The sequence below is a fragment of the Brienomyrus brachyistius genome, chromosome 2 (genome assembly GCF_023856365.1).
Source record: "Brienomyrus brachyistius isolate T26 chromosome 2, BBRACH_0.4, whole genome shotgun sequence".
Taxonomy (NCBI): Eukaryota; Metazoa; Chordata; class Actinopteri; order Osteoglossiformes; family Mormyridae; genus Brienomyrus; species Brienomyrus brachyistius.
This window is the reverse complement of record NC_064534.1, coordinates 49360667-49385147: the sequence shown is the minus strand read 5'-3', so window position 1 is coordinate 49385147 and position 24481 is coordinate 49360667. Positions and strand designations below refer to the sequence as shown.

General features: G+C 40.9%; 3 protein-coding genes across 6 annotated transcripts in view; all 3 read left to right on the top strand.

Annotated features, from left to right (window-relative positions):
* The window catches only part of LOC125723270 (chemerin-like receptor 2), a 50579-nt gene extending 36387 nt beyond the window's left edge, over nucleotides 1–14192 (top strand). For 2 of the 3 annotated variants that reach the window (XM_048999729.1, XM_048999721.1), the window contains exon 2: nucleotides 10631–14192. In XM_048999729.1, the coding sequence (XP_048855686.1) occupies nucleotides 10643–11602 (960 nt within the window). In that variant the 5' untranslated portion in view covers nucleotides 10631–10642 and the 3' untranslated portion in view covers nucleotides 11603–14192. Of the gene's footprint in view, nucleotides 1–3708; nucleotides 4059–10630 lie in introns of those variants that run through there. The other variant, XM_048999713.1, reaches the window with a different exon arrangement.
* LOC125723210 (chemerin-like receptor 1) overlaps nucleotides 1–24481 on the top strand; it is an 89993-nt gene that overhangs the window by 62984 nt on the left and 2528 nt on the right. The window contains exon 1 of one of the 2 annotated variants that reach the window (XM_048999621.1): nucleotides 23043–24455. The exons of the other annotated variant lie outside the window; for it this stretch is intronic. The gene's annotated coding sequence lies outside the window, so the exon portion shown is untranslated. Of the gene's footprint in view, nucleotides 1–23042; nucleotides 24456–24481 lie in introns of those variants that run through there. 2 annotated transcript variants of the gene reach the window in all.
* LOC125723298 (chemerin-like receptor 1) lies at nucleotides 15738–21949 on the top strand (the record flags this gene model as incomplete). Its single annotated transcript, XM_048999763.1, has 2 exons — nucleotides 15738–15754; nucleotides 16389–21949. Coding segments are annotated over 2 exons (960 nt in total), but the record flags the coding sequence as incomplete, so codon positions are not given.

The window sequence follows — 24481 nt, the reverse complement described above, 5'->3', positions numbered from 1 at the left end:
CGATCGTGCTGCTCCTCCTGTGTGCCATGCCCCCTCGTTAACCACGTGTGGAATCCATATGTTACCAGCTGTGTCTAGTCTTGTCTAATTGAGTTCCTGTATTTAAGTGCTTCCCTGTTAGTCTTTCCCCAGTTCTGTCATTAACGTTACTACCTGTCTTTCCTCGCGCTCAGTATTGTTTTCCTAATTAACCCCTCGTTTCCTGTTCCTGCGGCTCCTTCTACTACTTCCCTGGTTCGTGTTCCCCGTGTGGTGAGACACACAAGCCATCATAAAGATTTTTTGAAGGATTACTTATATGTCATAGTAACATGCTCATCCTAAGGATGTTCCCAAAAAAGGGACATTGATACAGCCTGCCCGGGGACATCCTTTGGTTGTGCCTTGTTTATGTCCCTAGCATTACTGCTTAAATTCTAAATATTAATTATTTATTAACAGGGATTTGCGTGGGTTTAATGTCCTCGTTCTCAAAATGTCCTTTAAATGGACATATCCTTAGGATGTCTCTTAAAGTGATCCTCAGGACTAGGGTTGCACCAATACCAGTATCGGGTATTGGACTGATACCTCGATAATATACTCATACTTGCATTCGTAAATAAATTGCCAATACCACGCACCGATACCATTCAATGGATAGTGGTGGCTTAATGGTTAGGGAAGTGTGCTCCTAATTAAAAGATTGCAGGTTCAAATACCTGACCAGCACTGCCACTGAGGTACTCTGAGCAAGGTACCATCCCCAAGCACTGCTTCCCTGGTGCTGAATTAGCTGCACATATGGGTTAAATGCAAAGAGCACATCTCATTGTTGTGTGCTGTGGTGTGTCAACAATGACAGTTAATCACCAAATCCAATATTTCGCTACATTAAACTGGTCACAGCCGGCAGATGTGATTTGTTATCCCAACAGACTTCAATGTCTAGGGGGGACAACGAGCTGGAAACTTAAGTGCGGAGATTCTGTGAAACAGCTTTAGGCATACCAGTAGATTTTCACTCTGAACAGCCAATAATGTCTGCGATTTGGGAATATTTTAAAATATTAACACCAGCAATTTGATTACACACCTGAAGATGCACCATAGCGCCAAGTACACAGAGTTCGCTAATGCTAGTGCAAGACCGCAGCAACCAACCTTAACTTAAGTTTCGCAAAAGTGAGAGAAAATGACCAATGACAGCTCACGGGCCATAATAATGAGGCTCTTACTCACTTTCGGTTGTTGATAATGCTGGATTTCGCCATCTTCTCGGCGTGCTGGAACTAAGATATGAAAATCCCAGTCACCCCTACATCACAGACGCTATGTTGGCAAAGGTGTATGATGGCGTGAAAAATCACGTTAGGTCCCTGGCGCGTGATGTTGCGGCATTAAGTTTCCCAACTAATACATAGACTAGTAGTGTCTGTCCAATGTCTCTCCACAGTTTAACAGCACAGTGGATTGACGAGGCATTTACGCTTCACCACATCTCGTTACAAGCGAAGACATTTCAGGGCTCTCACAGCAGCCAAGCTATAGAGAATATGTTCGAAGAAAAATACATAGCCCAGTTCAGAAGCTGTAACATTGTGTGCTGATATTCATTTGAAAACATTGTGTGTTCATATGTTGAATTGAAACATGGAAATAGTGCCGCATAGCTTAAGTGATAGTTTGTGTACTTGAAAGCAGGAGAATATTTTGATACTTTGTTTAACTGAAATGTGCCAAATGGTTCTGCTCACTTTTCTTATGTTGGCTGTGTTGACAGTACATTTCATTTCTTTTTTCTGCTTATATTTACATTTTATCTAATGTGATGACACTGATTTTAAAAGAATGTTTTTGTTAAAACCAGAAAGATCTGTGTATTTTGGCTTGGAATAGCTTTCTGTTAATGGTTTGGCTTATTATATGCTTATTATATTCTGTAAAGGAGAAAATAAAACCTGCCTCCCAATTAATTGCACTTTTATGGAAACCCAATCTAAGAAATATCGGTTTCAGTACTCGGTATCGGCAAGTACGCAAATAAAAATACTTGTACTCGTATCGGTTTGTAAAAAAGTGGTATCGGTGTGTATGTCCGAATACATCCTTAATTATGTTGGTATCAAGATGTCGTGCATATGCATGGATGTTGCGTTGTAGGTTGCTTGTGGCGTTCTCAGTTCTCTGCTCTCTTCTAGAAACAAGCAATGAATAAAACCAAGGGGCGGAGACCTGCTTGTTGACAAGACCAGTTTGATTAGCTAAAAGAGACTGGGGTTGGAGATAAAAGCCTGGATGCTCCTGCCCCTGAGACAGAGAGTCAATCGTCTGTCACTGTTGACTGGTTGGTTGTTGTGGTTGTTGTGCTCAGGTTGCAGACTGGTTGGTTGTTGCGGTTGTTGTGCTCAGGTTGCAGACTGGTTGGTTGTTGTGCTCAGGTTGCAGACTGGTTGGTTGTTGCGGTTGTTGTGCTCAGGCTGCAGACTGGTTGGTTGTTGCGGTTGTTGTGCTCAGGTTGCAGACTGGTTGGTTGTTGTGCTCAGGTTGCAGACTGGTTGGTTGTTGTGCTCAGGTTGCAGACTGGTTGGTTGTGCTCAGGTTGCAGATTGGTTGGTTGTTGTGCTCAGGTTGCAGACTGGTTGGTTGTTGCGGTTGTTGTGCTCAGGTTGCAGACTGGTTAGTTGTTGTGCTCAGGTTGCAGACTGGTTGGTTGTTGCGGTTGTTGTGCTCAGGTTGCAGACTGGTTGGTTGTTGTGCTCAGGTTGCAGACTGGTTGGTTGTTGTGCTCAGGTTGCAGACTGGTTGGTTGTTGTGCTCAGGTTGCAGACTGGTTGGTTGAGGTTATTTGGCCTGGTTTAGAGTGGGATGTGCTCTAAGCAATGTTTATTTCCTTTTTTTTCTTTTCTTTTTTTGTTGTAATTGGGCCCTTTGGGGAGCTTGGTAGGTAGGTGGGTGCAATTTTTTTGAGAGTGCTTTTCTCCTGTTTGGTTGGTTAGGGAGCGAGGACAGTTTCTGTTAACTTTTTTTATTTTTTTTGTGTTTTGAGGTAAGGTAGTTCCCCTCTAAATAGCTAGTCTTGGTTGGTTTGTTATTTTGGCCTTTCCCCCTCCTGAGGTTTACGTTATGCTCCCAACCTTTGTAAATAGGGTGCCGTAAGAGGTGTATCCCTACTCAGGACTTAAACACTTTCCATTTGGATGCCCTAAATATGTCCTTTGAGGACGTCATCCAGACCAAAAGGACTCTTTGCTGGGGCTCACTTCCCTGCTCCAATTCGCATGTGATTCCATGTTGTGAACTTGAAAATAAAAAAGCAAAGTAGGAAATGAAAAGACAAAAGGTTTAATGGTGCCACTTTACAAAAAACTCATATAAAGAGTTTATGAATGGTTTATAATCTAGATATTAATTAGGTTGTAACACTTTGCAAATTATTAATAGACAATTTTAAACAAGTTATATCAGTTTTCTTTTTTAATGAGTTACTACCATTTATAAGTGGCAAAAGGGAACCTTATGTAAAGTGGTACTGGTTTATCTTTTAATTTTTTCACAAATAACTGATGCATAAATGGTGTTATTTCATTTTATTTTCATTTTCGTCATTTCTGTAGGATATTTGCAAATGGATTTTGCAAAATAATGGCTGAATTTTCATTTGGTAATTATTTTTTTAGCCTCCCACATATGTGTGCCTGGCGTGTGCGATGGGGGGAGGAGGTGGTCATTTACTTATTGTGCTCGTAAAAGAAAACAATGTAAGCCCCGCCCATTATGACGCCGCGACCCGCTTACCTACCTCTATACTGCCAATGAATCCTTGTATCCTTTTCCATCTCTGATCCCACGCAGCGCAAGAAACTAACCCAGCAAAGGGCTCAGATTTCAGTCTCATTCTCAAACTGGGTTTCTTTTGCGTCTTTTCTGGATGATTAACAGCGACGATTTAACGCAGAGAAAATTCAGCTTGGAAGACTACAACTCTTGATTTTTAGATTTTGGATAGCCAATTATTGCAACGATAATACAATATCTGAATTTTTTGCTTTATGGTGTTTTATATCATTTGATCGAAGGTAAGTATCTTTTCGGATCATGTAATAGAATCGGCTAGGTCGGCGTGCCGCGACCAGAACCGGAGCAGGCGTTGAGAAAACAAGAGGCTTTATTTAACCATTTGAACCGTATCCATTTTTGAGCTAGATTTTACGCTTATTACATGATATGTACATGAGTTAGCCATGTACGATTTATGTTTTTGTTTTCAGGACACTCTGGGGTATACAGATATGACATAATTTGATGTCTAAATGCTGATGCAGTACGAGGTGGATACAATATACGACATTGATATTTTTATAAAAAAAAGAAACTATACTTGCGCGTATTGCATTTTTTTGCCTCATCGAATATAAAGATTTGCAGATCCTACAAAGATAATATTATAAATGTTGGGATTAGAGTCTAGATGATGTGGGAAGGCGGGGTTTTCATTGGGGACCTTTCTGTAGAATTGTATTTACACGATGGGCGCGTTCTGTTTCATCTGTTGATGGAGCTCGACATCAAACATACGTATACAAACCATTGTGAACAACATTATCAAGTAATTATTTTCCCAATAAATAGAATGCTGCATTTTGTTATTTCTAGTTGAACTCCAGGTCATTTTTGAGTGTTTTACTATCCCATTATTTATAGGGTTATAACACATAAATTATGAAATTAATATATTTTTTCCCAGAAGAATTTATGTGGGTCAATGCGGAAACCAATATGCCCTTGTTTTCGCCTAATGTGAATAATGTGAATAAGGGCGCGTTTTGGTGGAAAATGTAAACATATGCCTCATTGCGCACAGGCTCACTCTGCAATTTAGACAACACCGGACCATGTAATTTTTCTCGATTCCAAAGATTTGCCATTCATATATATATGTGCGTTATACCTGCCTCAAATGAATAGGCGCCGTCGCGATGTCCGGATTAAAATCGGATTAAAAAACAGCTGTGACCTAATCCAGGCCAGGGACTTCTTATTCCAGCGTGCCCCTTATTTGTTGTATGGGTGATTCTCACGAAGTTTTAGTAAACATGTACAAGTTATATTTTACAAAAACATTTTATTATTGTTATTATTATTATTACTTGTGAAATTGTCACACCCTGCCCCTCTTGCAGCCTGTTCTGGTCCCAAGGATGTCTAGTGGACCTATTATGGACTTACGTTATAATGAAATGATAATGTATTAAGTACATTATCAGGAACCATTTTGGATATTCTGAGAACATTTAAAGGACGTTCTGAGAACGTATTATGGACATTCAACCCACGCAGATCCCCGTTAATGAATAATTAATATTTATAATTTAAGCAGTAATGCTAGAGACATAAACAAGGGACAACCAGAGGATGTCCCCGGGCATAATATAATATATGTAACCCATCACCACGAAATGAGTCTTAAGTCGCACTGGTAGAATTTCGCCCATAAGACTCATTTTGTGGTGATGGGTCTCATATAATACATGCATTTTTGCAGTTTATTAGTTACTGTTGTACAGAGACATTACTGCTGCTTGACATTTGTGTAAGAACTTGTGGCACACATTATGATAACATTAATAAATCAGTTTAAGTATTGACGTCTGACTCATTGATATTTACATATCGTCTATTGTAGATATAAAAAAGCGCAGATCAAGCATTTTAATTTCTTAACTAGAAACGTCTATAACTATCATTGTCCAGCTGATATAAAACTTTATAAAATGCTCATTTATTCCTGCATAAATGAACAAAACACATAATCTTTGAAATGGTGTCCTTGACATATAGATGTGTTGCTGAGCAGTAGGAGGTGGATACAATGTACAGGGCAAAGGAGAACATATTCTTCATCCCAGCAGTCAAGATACCTGGGGACAAAGTGTGGTACTTTTCAGAGGACATTAAGGAAGTCATCCCAGAGCCAATGCCTGCAACGTCTGCTCAACATTTTTATGTCTTGCTGGACATTTGGACAAAGTACTCAAAAAAGCACTGAATTACATGAAATAGCATTTCGATTGGTTGCTTGTGATTATCTTTGTAACTTTCACTTGTCAAAAATTACTTATGTTCTATTTATCCTAATGACCTATTCTGTTAGGTGAAATTAAAATGTTCACATTACCATAACATAAAATCTCATCCTCCATAATGGATTCTTCAGTACCGTTATGCATGAAAATAAACTGATATTTTAATATTTTTATTTTTTCAAAGAAATCCATCCATCCATTATCTTCCACTGAATCCAAGGTCGGGTCGCGGGGGTAGCAGTCTCAGCAGGGAAACCTAGACTTCCCTCTCCCCAGCCACTTCATCCAGCTCCTCCGGGGGAATTCCAAGGCGTCCTCAGGCCAGCCGAGAGACATAGTCCCTCCAGCGTGTCCTGCGTCTTCCCTGGAGCCTCCTCCCAGTGGGACATGCACGGAACACCTCACCAGGGAGGCATCCTAAGCAGATGCCGAGTTACCTCATTTGGCTCCTCTCAATGTGGTGGATTTCTACTCTGAGTCCCTCCCGAATGACAGAGCTCCTCACCCTATCTCTAAGGGAGAGCCCAGCCACCCTGCGGAGAAAACTCATTTCGTCCGCTTGCACCCGTGATCTCGTTCTTTCGGTCACTACCCATAGCTCGTGACCATAGGTAAGGGTAGGAATGTAGATCTACTGGTAAATTGAGAGCTTTGCCTTTTGGCTCAGCTCTCTCTTCACCATGACAGACCGATGCAGTGCCCGTATCACTGCTAATGCTGCACTGATCCGCCTGTCGATCCCCCTCTCTATCCTTCCATCACTCGTGAACAAGACCCCGAGATACTTAAACTCCTCCACTTGGGGAAGGACCCCCTCCCCGACCCAGAGAAAGCACTCTGTACCCTTTTCCGGCTGAGAACCATGGTCTCGGATTTGGAGGTGCTGATTCTCATCCCAGCCTCTTCACACTCGGCTGCGAACTGTCCCAGTGAGAGCCGAAGGTCACGGTCCGATGAGTCCAACAGAACCACATCATCTGCAAAAAAAAAAGCAGAGACCTAATCCTGAGGTCACCGAACCGGACACCCTCAACGTTCTGGCTGCGCCTAGACATTCTGTCCATAAAAACTATAAATAGAATTAGTGACAAAGGGCAGCCCTGACAGAGCCCTGAATGTTGCTTCCAATATTGCTTACACTTGTAACTGGGTATTCACTGAAAGCTCAGCCTAACTACACTTATGTTTAGTTGACAATCTGTTCGTAATTTGCTTTTTGCCTCACTGATATGACACTTTGGACATAAGTCTCAACTAAATTAGGGTCCTTGATGCATTTTGGAAAATGATATGATGATCTCCAGGAAATGTGAAGATCCTCAGCTCACTAGACAAAAAAATACTTAAAACACTTCACATAATCATGTATTAATGACACTGGTATAAACGTACAACTTGGTAGATAAGGCCGGAGCCGCCCCTTACTGATATTTCAAGCATACTGTACTGGTAGAGCGTTCATGTCAATATCTTTAGACACTGTTTTAATGTCACCGTTACACCATTTATGACATTTTTAGTATATGTATAAATTTCCATACAGCAGTGTACTGCTACATGATACAGGTAATCATTTTGATCCGATTATGCAGGTTGAATCTCCGACAATAAAAATTTTCAGACGGAAAACGTAATGTCTTGGAGAGTCTTGAAGTTTGTAGTCAACTAGTTAACTCTCTCTCTCTCTCTCTCTCTCTCTCTCTATATATATATATATATATATATATATATATATATATATATATATAGCAAATACGTAGGTGATAACACACACACAATAAAAGTGTATCAATATAAAGGGCACTCTGTCACCCTATACCACATTTATAAAACACAGCAGTCAGACTATCCGCACATTGCCGATATGATCAAATCATCTGTGCATTAAATTTGTGGTGTACGAATGGACATAACATTACAGTATCAGATCACATGTTTGAAAATAGTTCAAGACTTGTCATATGTGTAAAGTACATGATGTAATAAATAAAGTGAAATTCTTACTTTCTCAAAGCTAAAAACAAGCCATATCATCTTTTTCTGCAAGCCTCCTAACCCTTGCTGACATAGTTCTTGCCTCTTTCACTCCTTCACTCACTCTGCACACATCTTTGTACATCTTTTCATCTACTGGACATTATATATTTTTATACTTTTATATCCTAATATTCAATATACCTCCCTTTATTGTCCTTATAATAATTATGGTTAGCATATTGCATAGCTTGCACTACTCTGCATTATTTTATTCCTTAGCTAAGGTCCTAAGCTATCTTGTCAAAATTTGGTCAAGTTTTACTGTACCCTTCCTAAGTGAATGCACTTTGAATTCCTTGCATTTTTTGGAAGATGAGTTTGACAGGACAATGTGCAAAGGTGCATAAAACAACAGATTTCAAAGTGGCTTTTCTTGAAAACAGTACAGTAAAAGTTAACCAAATTTTGTCTGGAAAATTTTTAGGACCTTGCCTTTCAGACAGTATAAGACTTGTTTATGCATTATGGGAAAATTCTGAGATATGTCCCGTCAAACTTGGCTCATATAAGAAAATGTGCATAAAACAGTGAATTCAAAGTGTATTTTCTCATAAATGGCACAGTAAATAACTTAGGACCTTGTCTATCAGATGGTGTAAGAAGTGTTTATGGATCATGGGAAAATTCTGAGATATGTCCTAACAAACGTGGACTTTAAAGTGCCTTTTGTTGAAAATGTTGACCAAAAGTTGAAAATAGCCCAGGACTTTATTGTATTACTTTGTATTAGACTTATTTGTTGCATTAAAGGGAAAGTAAGAATTTCATTGTATTTTTCTATATCCTGTACATCATACATATTTTAACCAATGCAAGTTATAAAAGTTGATAATATAATAAGTGGCCAATAACTTAATACCTTTTCTGAAACAACTTAAAATGTGTTGTGTTGCTATATACTCTGATTACTTATTGTGCTGCCTATACTCATTATGCTTGATGCCTGTTGAACTTTGACCATTGATTTTACTTAACCCTTCTTGGATTTGGATACTTTTAATTTTGTAAATATCTGTAAATATAGTGTCCACTGTGAGTAGCTAGGGAAGTAGGCAGTAGCGTACAATTCTATTTTGATATTTTTTTTCACAGTTTCAGGGCTAATTAGGAAGATATAGGTAAATTTTGTATGCTTTTATTTTCTTTTTATTTAGGTTAGGTAAAGGAGTACCTTTTTCCAGTTAGAGCTGTTCATAGTCGTTTGTTATTTTGGACTGGGTCAGCTCCTGAATATCGCTATTTTGAACAGACTTTGGGCCAGAGCAAGGCGTGAAGGGTTTGTTCTAGCGCTCTTAATTATTCAGAGGCATGTTTTAGGCGTAACAAGCAATAAACCAATCAGGACGCCACATTACCTCACCTTTAAAAGGCAGCAGTGCACGATCTACGGCGGACTGCTATAACAACTGCACATTTGCCTATCAAGCTGTTTTGCCTTTCGCCCAAGTAAATGGATGTGCTCATGCACGAGTACGTCATCTATGGGAGCACTACTGCTCTAACTAAGCCTTTCGAGGAGAAGCAGGCATGGATTGAGGTAGCAAGTGTGTCTTCATTTTCTTGGCATCACCAGATCATCCACACAGGGTTGAAAGTGCGACCGGGCACGGGGACGTAATTATCGTGTGTCTTTTAATTTTGGGTCTGCAGTCGTCAAACAAAACACAACCTACAGTTTTTAAGGTATTTTCAAATAAAAGGCAATAAGGCTGTCCTCTAATGGAGCTGTTTATGTCCAGCAGATATCCATCATGCATGGCAATGTTACGCAATATACAAAATACCACAAAGAATTTTTTAATGATACAGTTTATTACGTACTTATATATATATATATGTTTCTTTCGGTGTTTCACTAAACACGATCACGTGAAAGGACCAGATGTACTCCATAATAATAAATATATAAATCAAATCAAATAAAATAAAAAACCATCAGTGTACCTACTGTAGAACACATACCTTTCTTTGTAATAAGCGTTGTGCACCCGAATATTTCTAAAACGCGCCGCTTAAATACCTTTTAACAATGCACCAGTGACTTTAGGTTGTTTTTGGTTGGTCAAAAGCGCAATGTCACTTCACTACGTTAAAACAGCAAGCGGTCAACAATGGCCATGCCTCATTTAAAAAACACCACTCCTACGAGAAGAAAGCGTGCACAAAATCATTTGGCATTTTGACAACGTGTGCACATGCCATGAAAATGAGCAATGCGCTGGTACGAAACTAGCAAAACTACTTTGCATCACGCATTTCACCGGTGGAAAATAGAGCGCAATCATCTGAAAATGCTGCCAAATAAATAAAATTTGCTAGTTTGTTTTGCTTGAATTTCACCTCAGCAAGTATTACGTCCATAGTAATACCATGTATAATGTGCGTTGTATGTGTTTTTTTTATTATAATTGTTGTTGTTGTGGTTGTTATACACAACACAATTTAAACACATCTATTAAGTTAATTGTGGGTTTGGACAATGAATCAAATTAAATAAATAATAAGTTTGTTACTTTGTTTTGTTTTAGGAAAAGAAAACCATGGCCAACCTCACCGAGACCTTCGATTATGACTACAATGGATCTAGTGTTTTGGATAAAGTATATACAGAAACTCAAGAAATAAAAATATTAATGTACATGTACACAGGAATGTACAGCATCACCATTCTCTTGGGAGTACCGTTAAATATCCTGGTCATCATCACTCTTTTCTGTAGAATTGGGAATTATGAAGCTACCATCTGGCTCTTGGGCATGGCCATCTCAGACCTGATCTTCTGCCTGTTCCTGCCATTTCGCATTGTCTCTGCCTGGGAAAACTTCACCTGGAGGTTTGGGTGGATACTGTGCAAGCTGAGTTCATTTGTGCCATTCATGTCTATGTATTCAACAGCCTTCATTCTTAGCTTCATGAGCCTGGAGCAGCTGTTCTTCAACAGATTATCTTGTATTAGCTGCAGGTTTAATGCATCAAAAAATATGTTACTGATTTCTTCATTTGCTGCAGCTGTCCTGAGCTGCCCATCCCTGGTGTACAGGGTAGTTCAGTACAAGAATAACGGGGTGGTGTGCATGGACAATTATGAGTATGAAACGACCGGGCTGGTAACCTCAGAGGGGCTAAAGAGAAAAAGCACTATGCTGTACATGCGATTCATCTTTGGAATCATACTTCCTGTAGCTTCGACAGCCATCTGCTATTGCTTATTGGTCTTGAGGAAGAACAGTTTCCAAATTAAGTCATCTGTGAATTATCGCATCAGAAAGGCCCTGGTCATTGGCCACTGCCTGTGCTGGCTGCCTTGTCTATGTCTGCCACTCTGGCAGCACCACTCAACTACAGAAATTTCTCCCATTTTTGCAATTATCGTACCTGTTAGCAATGCACTTGCAGCCATGAGCGGGTGTATCAAACCCATCATCTACATCACTATTGGTGACAGCCTTTGCCTTCCTTGGATGAAGGATGATTATGATACAACTCGATATGGCCAATAAAAAATAATCCATAATTCAACATCTTAAAGATAATGTTTTAGTTGAACATGTCACTTGATGGCCGAGAAGATGTGGGAGCCCATCCTAACCCTCTGTGTGTGTTCTGTCTTTAATCCATAGACAGGTAGAATATGGAAGTCCAAAGGCTAACAGCTTGCACACCAATCTGTGAGGGACGATGGTGTTAAAAGCAGAGCTAAAATCAATAAAGAGGGGACTTGCATAGCTCCCCTGGAGCTCCAGATGGGACAAGGTAGCATGGAGAGCAACAGCGTCCTCAGTAGACCTATTCGCCCTGTAAGCAAATTGGTGCACATCAAAGGTGGGAGGGCTGAAGGACGTTATATGGCTTCGAACCGTTCTCTCAAAGCACTTCATCAGCTCCGGAGATGAACGGAAAGACTTGAAAATGTCATATTTGACCCTGGGAGTTTATATTGAAGGAGTTGAGTTGAGATAGTTATATTTTCAGCATTTATAGTTCAGATATGCTTCTTTCAACTTTATAAATTTCATTCCCATCACTAACTATCTACACAGTCAACCACGCCCCCCAAGTAGGGGGTCCGGTGAGGGGTTTCTCACCTGTGACCATTTTCAGATGGCAATATATCAAAGAATAAATGGTTATTTAGAATGAATTTGCATCTGCTTACAGTATCTTCCTCAAATAACAAAAATATAGAAGAATATTAGCTGTAGGTGTAGTGGTGACCCCACAGCTTGGGGTCAGAATCCGAAAAAAGTGTCTGGGGTTGAACCAAAAACTGATTTTTGCAGGTCCATAACTTTGAAGTGCTTCCCCTGAGCTTAATTTTAATGCCAGATTCTGAAAGAGCAGGGAAAAGTAGGCCAAGAGAGCAATTGTCAGCTCTCTAGCATGCTTAGAAATGAAGATTTCTCCTGAAAACCCTTAGAAATTATAAGCGCAATTTGCTTATAAGCGCAATGGACTGCATCAGAATTTTAAATAAAACTTGGGGAATTTTCAGTGTTCTCTAAAAGGATCAAAATACCAAGTTTTCATCAAAATCAGGAATAATGCCCATGGAACCCCTGGTTGATTTGGCATGGACTGAGTAGACTTTATCTAGTGTGTTGGCTCCTCTAGTAGCACACTTCACGTGCCAGTGGAATTTGGGGAGCATTGCTTTTAAGTCCACGTGATTCAAGTTCCCTGCGATAATGGACACTGCGTCGGGATACCGGCTCTGTTGGCTGCTAATGCTGCTGTATAAATGTCTCAGAGCCGAGTTAGCATTAGCAGCTGGTGGTATGTAAACCATGGTGATCATTACTACATTAAACTGCCACGGTAAGTAGATGGGTCTGCATTTCACGGTCATGTACTCCAAATCAGGGGAGCAATGACTGTCCACTATCACCACATTTGTGCACCAGTTGTTGTTAATGTACACACACTCACCCCCACCTCTGCTATTACTGTAATCTGAAGTCCTATCGTAGCCGCAATGTGTAACCTGTTACCTCGATAGCCTAGTCTGGTATGCATGGATGAAGCCAAGTTTCTGTGAACATAAGCAAGCAGCTGTCCTTGTTCATGCAGTTCAATGCAACCTGTAGCCTTAGTTCATCCAATTTGTTGACAATAGATCTGGCGTTGGGAAGAAAAAAGCTTGGTAGCGGTGGTTTGTGGGTGTTACGTGCCATAAGGCTCCGGGACGGGTTGCTCTGCAGATCCTGATCGCCGTCATTCGCATGTTGCTCCCTGACTCAGCCTCCCGGACCTGGCCATGCCCCAGTCTTCGACACTGCTTCCGGATCTAGAACTGAAAAGGCCATGGTGGAAGATCAGCGACAGCTCTGCTTGTTGTTGGATTATTGTTTGGTTTACTTGCATTTTTGGATTACTTGTGTATGACGGTTCTGATTGTTTGGTTTCTGGTTTTCTGCTTCGTCCCTTTTTGTACTTTTGCCTTTGGTGTTGACCTCTTGATTAGCTCCTGATTGCTCTCTTTGCCTCACCCCTTTGGATACTGTGTTTCGGCTTTTGTGTTTCCTGTATGTTCGTGTCTGTTAGGTGCATAAGGAGTGACTGCCCTTTTGTTTATGCATACGTGTGGTTTACTGTTGTTTTGGTGAGGGAGTTAGATTTAGTTTTTGTCATTTCGTTTTCTCATTTTCATTTCATTTAGAATTATCTTAGCTTGGAATTGTTTCTTAGTGCTGTTTTGTTTATTGTTTTGGCCGTGTCACTCCCGAAGTTTGTTGCACCTAGTGTTGTAAAGTGTTGGAATGCAGTTTGTATTTAGTCCAACAACTACATATCTATGTACAAAGTATTGTTAATAGAGTTAAAATGTATACCGGGTCGTCTGTAGATGGCGATGTTAATTGTAGTGAAGTTTGTTTATGTCACGCCCGGCTCGTATGATCCTCGTGTGTACCACGCCCCCCTGATTATCCACGTGTGCTTCCCTGATCGTACCCAGCTGTGTCTGATTATGTTTGCCCAGTCTTGTGTATTTCAGTCCGTGTCTTGCGCTGGTTCCTGGTCCGTCATTGATGTTGTCAATGTCAGTACTCCGTCCCGTCTTGCTCCTTCCAATAAATCCCCGTTTACCCCGTACCTTGCCTGCCTTGTCTGCTCCTTGCCCGCTCTCCCGCCTGAGCGATCACCCATGCTACGGCGATCGTGACAGTTTAAGTTAAGTGCGGTGAAAAATATTCTCTTGCCAGCGACAAACCAATTCATACAGTAAACTGGTTAAATTTGCAGATGACACCAACGTGGGTGGTGTAGCAGATACTGTGATCTAGCAGTGGAGAGGCTACAGCGGGATCTGGATTTAATTAGCAACTGGGGTCATACCTGGCAGATGAAATTTAATATAGATAAATGTAAGGTAATCCATGCAGGGAGCAGAAATATAAAGTACAAATATTTTATGGGTTCCATTTAAATAAAGGTAGCTGATTACGAGAGATCTCAGTGTAGGATGTCGGATGTTGATGCTTCCATGTCCCACTCTCGCCAGTGTGGGGAAGCAATAAAAAAAAGCCAATAGAATGTTGGGTTACATCTATACGTATGTGGAGTTTAAGACAAGGGAAGTAATGCTACGATTATATAATTCCTTGGTAAGACCCCACCTAGAATATTGTGTGCAGGTTTGGTCACCATACCTTAAGAAGGACATTGCTGCCTTGGAAAAGGTGTAACGTAGGGCTACGAGAATGATTCCTGGTCTTAGGGGAATGTCTTAGTACCACATTAGCATTGATGATGTGTCCTGATCCCCAAGTGATCATCACCATCTCCAGTGTTGTAGAGTCCCAGGCCTGTTGCTCTGAAAGCTGGAGGGAGTCATGAAGGAACTGGACAGTGAGTGAAAGGGGCAGGTGCTTGTTCAAAAGGGAGGACTGTGAATGGGAAGTTGATCAGATAAGGTGGAAGGGAATCATTATGGGATTGCTGTCATGTTTTAGGCCTTAGGTATGAAGAAAATAGTTTGCATGAGTTGCTGCGTTGATGGAACAGGATGTGGTTTTATTTTCGGTCAGGCTGAGGTGTCAGGGTCTCAAGTGAGACCAGTGAAAGAGAAATGATAGGAAACTCTCAAACCTTATAAGATAAAAATACTCTGCTGAGGTTGAGGCGTGATAATGAGAAGAGGGGTTGGAAGTGAGAATAATACACCTACTATGAAAGGAGGAAGTCAAGCTTTGATCACGTACGCCAATAACCAATCATGTTGAGGATCATGTACTACAATAACCAATTCCGTTGCGAATGTCCTTTTAGGGAAGCTTAGAAAAGTTATATAAAGTTGCTGTTTTTCTTTGTTCTGGGTAATACTGTTTCTTTGGTCTTTCCTTTTGAACTGCTCTGCTTATTATTATTATTATTATGCTTATTATTAAGAAAATTATTCTCAAGGTAGCTCAAGGTGATCGTTTGCCACTTGGTAGACAAGGATTTATAAGGAAAACAAAGAGGGGTCAATCCATTTTTTTTTTCCTTCCACAACCCAACACCAGCCAGAGGAAGCTGTTACTGGAATGTCACTGCTGAGTTTAGCATTACTAAGAAAAACTTTGAAAATGGAAGTGTGCCCTTGAATGTGTTTAACAGAGTCATGCTTTGACTGGCCATTCTAGATGATGTCCTCTGTGTTTATTGTTCACAAGGTAAGGTCTTAGCTTTTCTTTATTTCTGTTTATCATGTCTAACCAAAAAAGATTAATTCAGACGCTGTGCTGGTAAATATTACAATCACTTAACCTTTTTTAAATCGATTATTCATTACTGTGTAGCGTTAGTTTTAAATAAAACAATGAAACCTAAAATGTAAACAATGTAGTCTCCATTCATAGTACCTCAACAAAATAGCTGGTTGCAAGAGTAGCTAAAACCATAAAGAATAGCAAAAGGAAAAAAAGAGCATGTAGTAATCTAGTTATACAATAACACAGTCATGCTAACCAACTCATACAGCATGTAGGAGACGACAAAGTCGAAAGCCAGAAACACAAGATATGTGCATGAAATATAAAAGAAAATGTAAACAGACTGCCACATGCTGTGTCAGTAAACCAAATTATTACTAATTATTGTTTTTCAAATAGGTGGCAGGGTGTGGGAATGTAAATTGTACGATTTTATAGATTTCTACTTATTTTTTTGCACTGAAAGCAGACAAACCATTTCCTGCAGTATGGAGCCGTTTGACTTGGAATATCCCAATGACTATGAAAATTACACCTATGATAATTACACCTCTGAAAACACAACATTGGATCATGATGTTTTTCATCACCACAGATCCTGCAGGAATGACCTTTCATGCATAATTGTCACTATAGTCAATACCATCATCTGCTTACTGGGGATTTTTGGGAATGGTGTTGTCATCTGGATTGCTGGGCTCAAAATGGTCAAGACTGTCAACACAACTTGGTATCTCAGCCTGGCGATCTCCGACTTCCTGTTCTGCCTTTTCCTCCCTATAAATGCTGCATATATGGCCACCCAAAACTGGATCTTTGGACTCTCCATGTGCAAGATCGCCTCCTTTGTAATGTTCCTCAACATGTTCAGCAGCATCTTCCTGCTGGTCTTCATCAGTATTGACCGTTGTGTGTCTGTGGTGTTCTCAGTCTGGTCACGAAACCAACGGACAGTAAGGAAGGCATTTATCATGGTTACCTTGGCCTGGATTGTTTCCATTGCTCTGAGCTCTCCTTCAGCAGTTTTCCGAAAAACTAAAGTCGAGGGAGGAAGAACTAAGTGCTACAATAATTATGAGCTGTCCTCCAACCACTCTGCTGTTGTCTTCAGTCGGTTTGTGTGTGGGTTTCTGTTGCCTTTTCTGATCATTATCTCTTGCTATTCTGTCATCATTTGTAAACTTAAAAGCAGCCGAATGACTAAGTCTTCCAAACCATTCAAGGTCATGTCTGCACTGATAGCAGCATTCTTCATTTGCTGGTTGCCCTACCATACATTTATTCTGCTGGAGCTAAACCATAATCACCATAACATTGAGTTTTTAAAAGCTGGCTTAACATGGGGCACCAGTTTTGCCAGTGCTAATAGTTTTTTGAACCCTATTCTGTATGTTTTCATGGGCAAAGACTTCAAGCATAAGTTCAAGAGCTCTTTGATGTCAAAAATAGAGAATGCAATGGGGGAGGAATTTCGTACGACCAGCCGTTACTTTTCCAGGTCCAGTGCAATGGATGGCAGAGCCTCCACCCACCTCTGAGGCAAGAGGCTGAGGACTATTTACAGGGGGCAGTCATGCGCCATGCTGATGCATTGACGCCTCTCAAGATGTGGTTACCTGCATCAAAGGCATCTGCCAGACAGACTCAGTCCATCTGAATTCAAAATTCATTCATTCATGGATTCATTTTCACATCCAAGACAGAAAAGACCATGGAATGAAATGACCAGTTTAGTACAATGGGGAACATAGACATACAGTAGACTGAACTTAAATGATGGAAATAAACTGTAAAAATTAGGAGTCACAGACACTTGGCATAATGCACAATGGAGTTACTCTTGCTAGTGCAAACAGCCTAAATCCGTTTGTATGCATTTATAGGTGAAGACTATAAAAACAAATTCTGGCGATCTCTGTCATGCTAAACTAAAAGTGCACTTGTTTAGAAAACACAGACGACAAACAGAGGGGTCTCTGGTTCTCGTTTTTCGAGGATGTGGTTGGCCAAATGAAGCCATCAGGTTCCCCTCGTGATCCTTTCCCACCTTGATTATTTTACCTTGAAATTTGGCCTAGCATAGGGCAAACTGTTTTGGCCATTACTAACAGCAGTCTGTCCTCTGTTGTGGTTACTGCTAATTTTAAACACGCAGTAGTGCAGTCACTGCTTAGGAAACCTGACCTTGTCCATATTGTGTTGGCGAATTACAGGCCTATTGCCAAGCTGCCTTTTTTCTAAAGTCTTAGAGAAAATTGTATTTTGTCAACTAAAATCTTTTCTGGATGAGAACAGCATCACAGAGGTTTTTCAGTCAGGCTTTAAAACCCTTCATAGCACAGAATCTGCATTATTAAGGGTCTTAATGACATTCTCCTTGCATGTGATTCTGGTAACCATGTGATTCTGGTTTTGCTTGACTTAACTGCTGCCTTTTATACAGTCGACCGTAACATTTTGTTATCACGATTAAATCACGTAGTGGGCATTGGCGGCACTGCACATAAATGGTTTAGGTCTTATCTGGCAAGTTTCTGTGAAACTTCACAGTTTTGAATTATCAGCTGCTTCCCTGTTATCTGGTGTCCCACAGGGCTCAATTTTAGGGCCATTGGACTTTTCCCTGTATCTACTGCCTCTAGGTTCCATCCTTAGAAAGCAAGGGATCTCGTTTCATTTTTTCCCTGATGACATGCCAAATTTATTTATCGTTGAAACAGAAAGATGCACTCCCCAAAAAAACAGTTTTGGTATGTCTAGATGACATTAAAGTTTGGCTGGCCACGAACTTTTTAGTGGTGTTTGGACCCAGGGGCCCCTGTGAGTCTCCCCCTGTTGATTTGGGACACTTGGCGACGTATCGTAAACCTATTATTGTTGATCTTGATGTTAAGTTGGACAGTGATTTTTAAGTTGGACAGTCAAATTAGAGCCATGGTTAAGTCTAGTTTTTACCACTTACAGTAAAGCGACTATCCAGTGTAAAACCTTTTCTTTCTAGGCAGCACTTTGAAACAGTGATCCATGCTTTTATTTCATCCCGTCTGGATTACTGTAACTTACTTTATGCAGGAGTCAGCCAGTCATTACTCTCACGTCTGCAGCTGGTTCAAAATGCCGCTGCACGACTTTTAACAGGCACTGGTAAAAGAGAGCACATAACCCCTGTCCTGGCCTCACTCCACTGGCTGGGGTCGTTATAGTCAATCTGTAGTCACGCTGCATAGTGGATGACCGCTGGCACTGTTGAATCTGGACTATGTTTCATTAACTATCAAGCAGGCTGCATCTCAGTTACCATTGTCAACTTAACATGGTACTCCAGCTAGCATCGCAAATCAAACTTGTAGATGATATAAGCTGGGGCCGTGGGGCACCTTGTCTCAGGATGTCTTTATTAAAATAACTAAGGCCTTATTGTTTAAATGTGTATTTGATGCATAATGCTAAATGCAGCTTACTAGTTCCTATTAAATGTAATTAAATAATCATGTCCACCTTCTTTAAAATAACAAAAATATATCTTAAATTCTTACACCCCTGCCTGAGTCCACAGTTCCTGAGTCCCCTTCCCTTCCATGGCTTATGAGATAAGAAAAGCAGACTTCTGTTTGCCTGGTCGATCATTTCTAGCTGCTATTTAGGTTCTTCCTCAAATCATGTTGCCTAAATGACTTATATCACACTATAATCCGCCATTTTGAAATGGGATGTCTGCGTGAGTGCGCATGTGCAAGATCGAGGCCATCTCGGACAATCATTTCAGCCATGTTGTTCAAACAGGCCGGTCGCATGTACCAGAGCTGCGGGACTCGCTCATTTCACCTTTTACTGTAGCTACCGTCGGACTTAAAGGTTATTCCTTCTAAAAGTTTGCTGTTTAAATGCTTTCTTCAACCTAACACTGATAAATACCGCTAAAGTCTTTCTTTAAACATGCTGGGTAAATATGAGTTTAAGTGCTTTCTTCTTTTAAAACGACATGCTGTATGTTATTTGGTTTCACTTTTGTTTGTTTAAACTCAGCTGTTTCGTTTTGGGCATGTTTGTACTGGTTTAAGTTCCGCCTGCTTTTCTTTCTTTTAAAATAATGCTAAAGTTTTTCTTCTTTAAAACATTTAGTTTTTTTTCTTCTTTTAAAATACGCCGTGGCGCTTGTGCCTACTCCTAACAACCCGTGGCTGCTGCTGGACGGACGCCCGCTGGACGTTTATGCACTCTTATATTCAATCCTGCTATGTGTTTTATTATTCCTTAAAAAACGTAATTAAAAATAACACATTAATAAATACATGTAATGTATTTTTATTCTATTAAAGTTTATCGGCAACCCTTATCTCCCAAACCATATGGCCCCTATCGGCAACATGTGGCATAAGCATGTATGATATCATATATGGAGATAACCCCTCGACCAATCAGAATAAGGGATACGCCCCCCTCCCGCTTATGACATCATAGAAGTGGGGAGCATTAAGCTCCGCCCAAGGTACCAACTAATATTTTTTCCCATTTCCCTGAGGTGCTTTTGGAGGCATATTGTTCAGCGATGTTTTCTGAGACAGACCTTGGTACTCGCATCCTGGCAGCAAGGGTAGACCTCAACACAGTCGGACTTGTGGAACCTTGTGTTGCTTCCCTTGTAATTTCACCTGATGAGGCCCTCAGTAGAGCATTTGATGAACTTCTAGGAAGAGCCTATAGGGCTACAGTGTCTTTGGGCATGATTTGCAATACCTTGGCACACCTGATGCAGGCCATGCATTCTTCTGCCCCCCCCTGCAGATGCAGCAATGGGTGAATTAATGGACGTCTCCCTCTGGTCACTGGGTGTTATTGCGAGTGAATGCAGGCAGGCCTTGGGCTTGCTCATACAGGCTAGGAAGCAGATGTGGCTGGCCCAATACCTGCTGTCATAGCCCTGCTGTCATAGTTTGAGGGCCTTGCCTTTATTTCCAGGCCAGATCTTTGGACCAGCAGTGCAAGAGGCTTTGGAGCACCATGTGCTTGTCTAATACCCACAACCATCTGACTGGTCATACTGCTTTCCATTATTTCCCAGCTCAGCATCCTGCTTAGCCTCAGCCCCTGACTGACTGGAGTCATGCCCCAGCTCAGTAGCAGCAATCTGCCCGCCAAGAGCCTCACACCTTTAGGCCTGGTGGGGCCTCTGTTTACTAGCACCCTCCCAATCACACTAAAATCACCTGTCAAAGCCGTTGAGTCAATGGCAGGCCGGTTTACCACCTCTCAGCTCCCAACCATTGGACGGAAATCATGTTGAATTGCTGGTTTTATTTCATGCTCTCAGAGGGATATAATCTCCAATTCTGCCATTGACCTCCTGTGCGACCTGTGCTGTGGTGCGACCTACAGTCGTCTGCAATCTGGGACAAATACAGGCCCTTCAGCACTCGTCTAACCCTGCCTTTCGTGTCTCCTTCCCATCTAGACAGCAGTTGTTGCTGACCATCCTGTGTTCTTCCCTGTTGTCCTTCAAGCCCATAGTGTGTTTCCCCAGCTCCCCACACTGCCACATGACTCTGTGGGCTGAACATGCAGCTATAAACCTTTTGGTCATGAGTTTGAGGTCAGCCTCTTCTGTTTTTTAGATTTTGTTCCCCAATGTTTCTTTTCTATTAGTTTACTTGTTCTTAGTTTGTGGTTATGTATTATTTGTCTTTGTTATATTCCTATATACTCGTTCAGCTGGATGTAACTGTTGACGATTTGGCCTGATCCTGGATCTGTCGGTTTTTCTAAAATCTTGCTGGATGTACGTGTTGTCATAGCAGCACATCCAAATCCTCAAACCTGCTCGGAACAGGTTTGTTCTGTGTAAACCAGGATTAGTTTGCACACGTAATCAGTGTCCGTGCGTTGAAATCCAATCAGTAATGGCCTCACCCTTCATGGATGAGCGACTAATTGATATCGGTGCGCAAATTTTAAGAAGAGAATTTCATATAGAGAGGGTTTTGCACGATCGGCAAGATCCTTTATTGCTCCTAGAGGAAATTCTTTTTGAAAGGTACCGCTTTAGCCGAGGGGGAATATTGTACCTCAAACATTTATTAGCACCTTATATTCAAAGTCAAACTAGGCAAAGTATACAGTATATACATAAAATAAATGTGTGTGTGTGTGTGCATGTGTGTGTGTGTGTGTATATATATATATATATATATATATATATATATATATATATATATATATGTATGTCAATAATTCTTTAAATATTTTACCAATTTGAAGTATATTATTGTATTTCACTTTAACCTGGTCCCATGTTCTCATTGTGCTTATGTTTGATCTGGAATTATGACATACAGTAAAATTTGGTCTCCATAGCCGCTTTTAGCTGTAATTTTGTTCAGCTATAATAGACATGCAGGCTCCGCCTACAAGACGCGTGGCGTGCCGGTGATATCCAGCACAAATACGTAGTTGGGATTATTAATAGTCACGCATCTGCTCAGGTAGAGTTGGATTACTACATGTACAATATAATAATCTATACCACAAGTGTGTCTGCTGAGGTGTGGCATGAGTAAATTATGTCCCGTAGTTGTGTTCTGGGCTTACAGCAACTCTGGATATAACAGACTTTGGATATAACTGTTTTGCCAGATCCCTTAAAGTCCATTATAACTGGATTTTACTGTATTAAATTATAATTAATCTGACACATAGGAAATAAAACGCTGCTTTCAGTAAGTATAATGAACACTACTTCCGTGTTTAATTTCTCGGCCACTTTTTGGCAGCCGTGTCTTCTGGTTTGGGCTGCTTTTGCCGTGTTACCCCTTGTACAAATTAAATCTTGAAATACTTCGTATCCCTCGAGCAAAAGGTCGTGCTCCGCTGGTGTGAAAAAATGCCCGTTCTTTCGTCATTTTCTACCAGCCTGAAATGAAAGACTTGCCGATCATGCTCTCTAGACTCTGTATATACAGTATGGGCTTTTCAAGCAGCGCAGACGCCCACAATCATCTCAGAGGTTGGTATCCAGATGAGTCTCACTGGCATTAACTCATCCAAGACGAGACATCTGACCCCGGATGATTTAAGCGACCTACGGAAAATACCCCCCTAGTGTTAGATTCCGTTTTCTAGTTTCCCTGTTAGACTCTTAGTTCCATAATGAATTTTTTTAGATCCCCCCGTTTCCTGTTTCCCTGCCTCATGATTGTTCTACCTGATCGCTCGTTGCCCTGCTCCCTTACTCATTGGTTAATTGTTTCATGTTTCACTCCTGCTTCATTTCCCAGTTCAGTTTGTGTATTTATGTTCCTTCCCCGCACTGTCATCTCCGCTTCACCAAACGTCACACAATGCAACCAGGTACTGTTGTCCTAGCAACCGCCAAACTCATCTATTGGATTGCCAGACAGAGAAGCATGATCAGTCACTCCAGAGAACACATCTTCACTGCTCCACAGGCCAGTGGTGGCGTGCTTTATACCACTGAATCTGAAGCTTTGCATTGTGCTTGGTGATGTAAGGCTTGGATGCAGCTGCTCAGCCATGGAAACCCATTCCATGAAGATCTCTGCTGTTCTTGAGCTGAAGGCCACACAGAGTTTGGAGGTTGGTAACTATTGACAGACAGTAGTGACTTCTGCACACTGTGTGTCTCAGTATGCATTGTCCCCGCATGTCTTACATGGACTATCCACTTCGTGGCTCAGTTGCTGCTGTTCCCAGTTGCTCACACTTTATTATAATACTACTAACAGTTGACCGTGGAATATTTAGTAGTGAGGAAATTTCACAAATGGATTTATTGCACAGGTGGCATCCTTTCAAGGAACCATGCTTTTCCAATGAGCTGAGAGTGACCCATTCTTTCGCAAATGTTTGTGGAAGCAATCTGCATGCGTAGGTGCTTCATTTTATGCACTATGGCTATGGAAGTGATTGGAACACCTGAATTCAATGATTTACTAATTGTCTGATGTTCCAAACCTGCCCCTCTTGTTAGCCTGTTGTTAGTCTGTCATTGCCCGTGTTAATCTCTCCTACTGTAGGTTTGTTCCTGGTGACAGATTCCCTTGGTATGTTAGTTTATTTTTCCTTTTTCATCGTTCCTCATGTTTAGTTCTCATCCCTTATGGTCCCTTTTGTGTTGTATTTTTGTTTAATAAACCCGTTTTGTCTTGCAACCGCTAAGTGGATCGTCCACCATATTTTCCCAGAGTGCACCATGACCTGCGTCCATAATGAAAGTATAAACAATAACAAAGCAAGGAGGTCTTTACAGTGGCTTGTGAGCATGCTGGGATATGCAAATCCTGCTGGTGCCACAATATATCATGTCTTCTGTAATAAGGTTTTCTTGTTTCCATTAACCAATGGGCCAGTCATTGGGTATGCTTATAATCAAAGCAACTGTGCTTTGTTTATAATCTGAACATATTATAACACCGAAATATTTACTTTGCCATAGTGTGCATAAGGTCTATGACTACTTTGAAACACACGAGGGAGTGTGGCTACAGTCTAGGACATCAGGCGGAGGAAGCTCTTGTGTCACTATTGAGTCAAGCATTACCAAAAAAGGACCTGGAAAAAGGAAGTATGACTCTGAATGTATATAAGAGATAAAAAGCACTGTTTTGACAAGCCATTGTAGATGTCCTCTGTGGTCATTGTTCACAAGGTAAGGCCTTAGCAATTTTACTTTTG